Here is a 7,532-nt window from a genome sequence, read left to right as displayed (position 1 = left end):
AATCATATCAGGCACCTGTTGTATGCGAGCAGGGCATTCTGAACTATACAGGTTTGAAGATTATAACTGTCTCATGTGTGGTTCTGAACACCCCGATCACGTTTGGGGCCTTTTGATTTGATTTATATTGTTTGAAACATAATAGAAAAGTGATATTACTGTTTGCTTATCAAAGTAAATGAAATGTTGTTTTGTTTTGTTTTGTTTATTGATCCATGTTACCAAAATCGCCCCACGAAAAGTATAATCTAGTTCGTGCGTGCGCTTATGATGTATTCTCGAACTGAGATGTCAAAACTAACTATTAGGCAATAAGAGCAGATAATGACTACTGGTTCAAAATGCAATTTTGATTCATTTAGAGCTAATATTTAGCCTTTTCTTCATATACTTTTTTTGTGGTTTTTTCATGACTGCATGATTGCCTCAAATTTTAGAGCTTGAGCTTTGATTAGTTAAAGTAGGTTATGCTTTTAATTTTCTTAAAAGAAGAATTATGTCATCGCGACTCTTAGTTTTATATATCCAAACATGTCTGTCTCTTCTATGCCTGCATGCACAAAGACACAAATAAACTATAGAAATAATTATATTAATGCTTCTAAATGTACCATATTCCCAGATGTTGATCCAAATAAGTCTACACCCATTGTATTGAATGCTGTTCCGAGTAGCTAATTTGTGCATGGTACAGATTGGTAATGAATTATATCCCATGCATGCTATTCCATAATCCAACCCTGTATAAAAAAGAGAGAACAGGACTACCAATTTAGGTAACATTTCTTGTTCCCATTTAATTCAACTATTGCAAAACACAACAATATTTCAACAACATGAACGACAACAAAACTTATCGTAGTTATCTACATCTCATGATCATTACAAAACAAAAAGAAAAAAAAAAGAAAACCCAGAAATTTCAGGAATCTACGATTTTTATTGCTGCAACATTCTGCAAAAAACATGCATCTCTGCTTCACTTGTGCTGCTCACTGTACCTGAGGATGCCATAGGCATCAACTATACCAGGAGGAAACACTGGATCAGTCGCAGCCCTGACAGCAACTTTTGCGACTGCAGAAGCACTCACAGGAGGAGTAAAGAGAGGGCCCACAAGTGGGAGACAATTCAACGGCTTTGCTTGCTTAAGAGCCTGTACAGAAACATATAAGTTGTTTGCAATGTTAATCCATTAAAATTTGGGGTTATTTTACATGTTAGTCCCTCAAATCCTAAGGGATCTTGCAATTTGGTCCCCCGATGACCAAAATAACCCCTCAGCTAATGTTTTCCTTTTTGAACAAGAGGGTACTGGCGGGGAACATAAAAAGAGGGCTATTATCATCATTGAGGGACCAAATTGCATGACCCCATTAGGGTGTCAGGGACTGATGAGCAATTTCAAAGATCTGAGAGACTAAAATGGAATTATTGAAGACTTGCGGGATAACTGTAAGATGTGCAAGTTTGTGATACTAAGAGAAAAGGAGGGACGTACCATCTCGAGGGGTGAACCAATGACACCTAGTGGTAACTTCATGCTCCCAACTTGGCGAGTTCCATGAATGAAACCAGGTCTAAGTATTACTCCTGCATAGAAAATGTCAACTCGGACTGTTATCTTATTCATTGGCTACGCATTTCAGAGTTCATAACAATGAAACACTGGTTCTTAATGGCATGAAGACGAGATTGAAAAAAGTCATCAATTGAGATGATAGCCATGAACAACTTAAAGTTAAGGAACTCACAAATGTTTAAATGTACAACAAACATTGAAAGGGAGTGGACTAGTTTCAACCATTTATGCCCAATTTATATGTATTTGTGGTGTCTATTTTAGTGGAACACAAATGCAAATACATTATCAATACCTGAAAAACCAATTCCTGGACTTTGAAAAACTAAGATCGAGTAAACTGACCTCCATATGCAAATCTCGATAACAGTTCTGCTTCAGCAGCTCTCTGTGACATCAATTACCAATTTTTCTTAGTAATGTTTTATTGTAAAATAAACAAACTGTTAATTCATAATACACAAAGCTAAACTGGTTAAACTAAGAATATTTAATAGAATTGCACAATATGCAGCATTTCTCGACTAGTTCTCAATGTCATCGACCTCATTGATTATTGAACTTACCATTCTCACAGATGATATATACTTCAACATACCACTCATGCAGAAAGCAAAGAAAAACTTATTGCTACACAAGTGACAAACCAATTTACCAGTAGACTTTAACTTATTGTTGTCAAAACAATTGACCAGCTAAATCTACAGAATTTTATGGATCCACATTACATGACTAAATATAATCTCTATCCTTAAATAAATAAAGGACATACAGATTTTAACACTAAACAGCTTCAGAATGGCTGTAGGTGACAAAAAGCCCTTCTTAGACATGATTTTCAAGGCATGGAGAGTTTAAGACTACCACATCCAGGTAATCATGCATCTCAATTCTATTTAAATTGCAAAATATTAGAAATTTTAGATGCATCACTGGCATACAACTTCAACTTGCCAAGATAGGCAGAGCAAACTGAATAATTTGTATGCGAAGAGTACCTTTCCCTCGTAATATCCTTGTAATAAATAATTTACCACGCCAAAATCCGCAGCCGAAATATATACAACTCTTTTCACCCCTACCCATGAGAGAGCAGAAATTGATCAGATTTAAGAGTCGCTGCTAAAGGAGACTCTTAATAGTAACAAAGAAAGGAAAAGGATCCATATAAGTAGCTCCAAGGTCATGGTATATAGATTTTCTGTGGTAGTGCTGTTTAAAATAATTTCTAAGGAACACTAATAGTTAACTATGCTGGCAATTTGAAGTTTGCCAGATGAAGGTAGCCTCCAAATGCACAAAAACCCCAAAATCTCCTAAAAGTACATTACCAAAATCATAAACCAAAAAACTCACTGCCAAAGAATAATGATCATCAATAACTATAAAAAAATAAAATAAAAATAAAAACCCGTTTCAGCAGCAGCTCTGATGGCATTGATGTTTGCAGTCCCATTTATCTTGTACATATGAGAGTTAGATCCAAAGCCTCCAACACATGATATCTGCAAGAATAAACAGTAATATTTAGCTAATAATGATGGACCCTCTAATAAAAGAGTAGAGACATGATAGTATATTTACATATGATACACAAATAAACTCCTCAACATTTTTTGTGTTATCCCACTGGTTGCTTTTGGTTGTAAAACAGGAGGGAAGCTATGGTTATAAATTTATTCGGAATAATCCAAGGAGTAAATTAGAAGCTAAAAGAAGACGGAAGAAGCTGCAGTCTGCAGGTGTTATTCTCCCATGAAGTCAACTTCCAAAACTGGCCACTATATTCAATGAGAACATCCCCATCGTAGAGGCTCCATACAACACAATATGTACCACTTGACTGCCAACATCACCAATGCCTCCGCCATTCTCACACTCTAGGAAAAGAAAAGCTGGCGTAGAAATGTGAAAAACAGCTCATGAAACTAGTCATTCATATTCATATATGTCGTAATGATGAGGAATGATTCATCACAGCAATTGACCTTTCCCGGTTTATATAACTTTTCTTGGGCACAAGCATATTTGTAGTGCCGTGACCATGAGAATGAAGTAGATACAAGGAAGAAAACATACCACAGCTGACACACCGTTCATAACATCCTTTAAGGAATCAGGTATAAGAAGGCTTCCTACCAAAAAAGAAACATAAGAATTAATTAATTAAAGACCCGTAAGTTTAATAACAACAGCAATGTAGTGTGCCCCTTTTATATGTTCAACCTTGGTGCCACACAACTTTATCAGCCCAAGGTTCTCTTATGGATGACCTTCCTGACCTGAGGGGAAAAGAGAAAATACTAAAATTCAGACACGTGAAGACTGATATATCTGAGATTATCTGATAAATGCAGAAGCAAGAAAATTTGAATAAAACAGAGACCAAAAGGATATCATAAAAACAAAACCAGAAGCAACAAGCAACTTGGGTTAATCTGGCACGATAATTAACTAGGTTAGGTGGGTTAAACCAGTCAAGGGGATACAAACTCATACACGAACAGTTATTTTCCAGTCTAGGTGGGTTAACGCAATTTCAAAGTATAGCTGATTATGACTATATCAAAGCATACCTGATTATGACTATAGTATCGATACCTGAAATTACTGGGTCGGTTTGGGGTTAGGTCATCCATTCACCAAGTGAAAATTCAACACAAAGGATGTGGGCGTTGGTGGTTGCACAGCCTTACAGAAAGACACTGGGTAGTGGATATAGCACATTGAAGGACAAACTACTACACATCACGCATAAATTCTTCGTTCTCTCTTTATCTCTAACATTCTCTTCATACTCTATTGCTTCGTTTACTAGTCTGTTTATATTATCGCGTGTTTGCATCGCTCAAATCTAAATCGGCTATTCATTCTGTAAACCCCATTCACCCTTTCTCTACATTTGAATTTGTGACTTTCAGTCTGCTTCCCAAATGTACGTCTAGGTTGCAAACTATGCCTAACTTTTCTAGCATTTACTCTCCTTTCCCTTTGCTATCTACCACAAAGATATACATTATAAAAAAAGATGGGCAATAACATTATGTTCAACATAATTTTCGATGTACGAATACCTGCTCAAGCTCGAAACAGACAGACCATGCTTCAAAGCTTCTTCACAAACATGCGAACCAACAAAGCCGTTTCCACCCAAAACAAGCAACTGAAACAAAATGCATATACACAGAAACATAAGAAGATTATCAAAAAGTGTGATAGCAACATCAAATTTTAGAGCACTTTATCCTCTCTCCACCTTCTCTGAAGGAGGAGGTGGCACATTAACAGGCTCTGCTTCCTGATCTTTGAAGGGTTCATCCCCACGATTCGATTCGGTTGACAGCAACCTCCCACTTTGTGCAAAAGCTAGTCTGCTGCATCAAACTCATAATCAGTTCAATCCAAACTACTGACCAAATAAAACCCAATATAAGAATTACCCCCAAATTGGTATCTTCACAATCTAAAAACAAAAGAATTTGCAATTAGCTCCATAGAAATGTTAGAAAGTTAGAAATTACCGGAATCGAGAGAGCGGGGACTGCGAGTGGATCAAGCGTGAGATTGCCATCCTCATCCTGGAAATCTTCTCTCTTTGTCCCAAAAATTTCTTACTTTCCCCCTTTTTATTATACTTTCCATCTGGAGAGGGAGAATAAGGGAACACATGTTTAGTATTTTGTTATTGGGCTTGTTTTTATTGTGGATTAAGAAACGAAACCCGCCAAAGGCCCAATGAAAAAACTTCAAGACGATTTCTGATGCTGCCGTTTGTTCATAAAGCTGCCACCTTTTCTACTCCCTTGCTCTGCTGAGGATTGAAGCTAAATTTACATCCCCAAGAAGCAAAATTTTCGGGGAGGGGGGCAAAAAAGGAAAAATTTCAGAGCTTTCAGAGATACACGCTCTACTTCAGACCAAAGAACGCTTTGTTTTGTGTGTTACTTCCAATTCAGTGCTCTTCTGATTACAAATTTGGTTAGAAGTTGCAAATTTCCCGTTGCAGGGCAAAAGCATAGGTAAAAAAAAATGTGCTTGAACAAAAGCTGGCGAGTAAGACTGCTTCCTTAAGATTACCGAACTTTTTTTCCCCGCTAGACCCCTGTGTTTTTGGATGCCGCTTTTTTTTTTCTTTAGTGTCAGTGTGCACCCTGTGCAAAACACGACCCCTTTTTTTTTTAAAGCAATGTATTTTGAACTTGCCTCCCTCTAAGTTTTAATACATTTGATGTAATTACTCTACGCTTAAAATTAGAAACCATATTTATTCATCCATACTTAAAAGAAGGGTCAATACATTTGATTTCGAAATTATATTTATTCCTCTATACTTAAAGAAGGATCCAAGTTTCATTTGCTTTATCGTTTATCACACAATAATAATACTGTAGCATTAATAGTAACCTCAAGTATGGAGGAGCAGATACGACTTACTGTTTATACAACAGTAAAATACTGTAACATAAACAGTAACTTCGAGTGTAGAGAAGCAGACTAATTTGTTGTTCATGCTACAATAAATAATTCTTGGGGTTCTCCTTTTAAGTAGAGAGGAGTAGATTTGCTACCGAGCATGTGTATACGTGGGTGAAACATAATTCAAATTTTTTATTTAAGAAAAAGGGCATTTAAGAGTGCCAATAACGCATTAAAAGCTCATTTTTCTTGGGGAAAAAAATTTCTCACAAGCAAACCTTTTAAGAACTTAGCATCAGAGATAGCATTTATTCCGCCCATGCAAGATCATTTGCTTTGATATTAGAACAATATATGGTGCATCAATTATTGTTTTCCACTAGGTTACTTGCTTTCCACTGTATTTTCCGCAAAATACCTGATCTTATGTTCTTATAGAGATTCTAAAACGTTGCAGGCAATAGACGACGCTGGTCATGACGAGCCAAGCATGCAGAAGCTCCGAGGTTTAGAAGCTGTTGACAAAGCCCATCGGACGGCCAGCAAAGCTCCTCTGGCTAAGCAGAAGGATCCCCAGGAAACTCCATTATTATCTCTGCATCGCCTGCGACCACCAAACACCCGTAGAATACCGAGACCCTAGCTTTGAGCCTGTCCCATTTGCATTATGTAAACTAAGGGACTTTGTCGGTGCCGACTGCCGAGGGACAGATCTACAACCTCTTGAGTGGTGGTTCAAAATGAACCTTAAAAATTTTTCAATTAATCGTAGGGGGAAAATCAAGAAATAAATAGGAATAAAAAGAAATAGAGGAGAAAATAACAAAAAGAAGAAAATACAGTAGTAAAATCAAGAAATAAATAGGAATAAAAAGAAATAGAGGAGAAAATAACAAAAAGAAGAAAATACAGTAGTAAATATATAAAAACAATAATTTAACTTATCTTCATAAAAAGATGATGATTAGAAGGCCGGTAAAACTTAGAAAAGAGAGAAAAAAAAGGTTTAGACGCAAAAAAAGTAGAGTGAAAACAAAGAATGAAGAATAAAATTGAGATTCTAAATGCAATAATGAAAGGCCTAAGTATTGAACACAAGACCTCCTGAAGTAACTATTTTTATACCATGCTCATTGCCGCTGGGATAGAAACAACTTTTAGTACATTACTGATATGTATATTATGTATGGACTATTTCTAAAACTGAGGTGGTTCAAGGGAACCACCTTGAACAAGGGTGGCTCCGCCACTGCCGAGGGAGAAGCTAAAGTTATGGAAACATCCCTTGATAACTTTTCCCTTCTTGTGTAAAAGCAGGAGAAGACATGAATGAAGAGGAATTAATGGAAGAAAAGAGAGCACGCAAGGCAATTAGTGGAGATGGAAGTCATTCAGTTCTTGTCTTGGGAGATTAACAGTAAGTTAGATGATGGGGATCATGAAGAACTTCCTGAAGTCTAAGAACGATTAACAGTAAGTTAGATGATGGGGATCATGAAGAACTTCCTGAAGTCTAAGAACGAGTAGTATGAAG

At 36.7% G+C, this 7,532-nt stretch overlaps 1 protein-coding gene across 2 annotated transcripts; it reads right to left on the bottom strand.

Moving 5' to 3' along the window:
- Positions 766-5,596, bottom strand: LOC109846149 (uncharacterized protein At1g32220, chloroplastic-like). Of its 2 annotated transcripts, none has more exons than XM_020415374.1 (10): positions 5,104-5,596; positions 4,839-4,956; positions 4,657-4,745; positions 3,809-3,864; positions 3,662-3,717; positions 2,994-3,087; positions 2,581-2,660; positions 1,928-1,970; positions 1,502-1,593; positions 766-1,156 (listed from the first exon to the last, which is right to left on the bottom strand). In XM_020415374.1, the coding sequence occupies exons 1-10, from the start codon at positions 5,157-5,159 to the stop codon at positions 980-982; spliced, it is 861 nt and encodes a 286-aa protein (XP_020270963.1). In that variant the 5' UTR covers positions 5,160-5,596; the 3' UTR covers positions 766-979. The 2 variants fall into 2 exon arrangements, with proteins under 2 accessions (XP_020270963.1, XP_020270969.1); XM_020415380.1 differs by having other exon boundaries at positions 4,839-4,953; positions 5,104-5,593.

This window comes from Asparagus officinalis, chromosome 1 (genome assembly GCF_001876935.1).
Source record: "Asparagus officinalis chromosome 1, Aspof.V1, whole genome shotgun sequence".
NCBI lineage: Eukaryota > Viridiplantae > Streptophyta > Magnoliopsida > Asparagales > Asparagaceae > Asparagus > Asparagus officinalis.
Note: the sequence above shows the minus strand (reverse complement) of the source record. Positions and strands in the feature narration are given on the sequence as shown.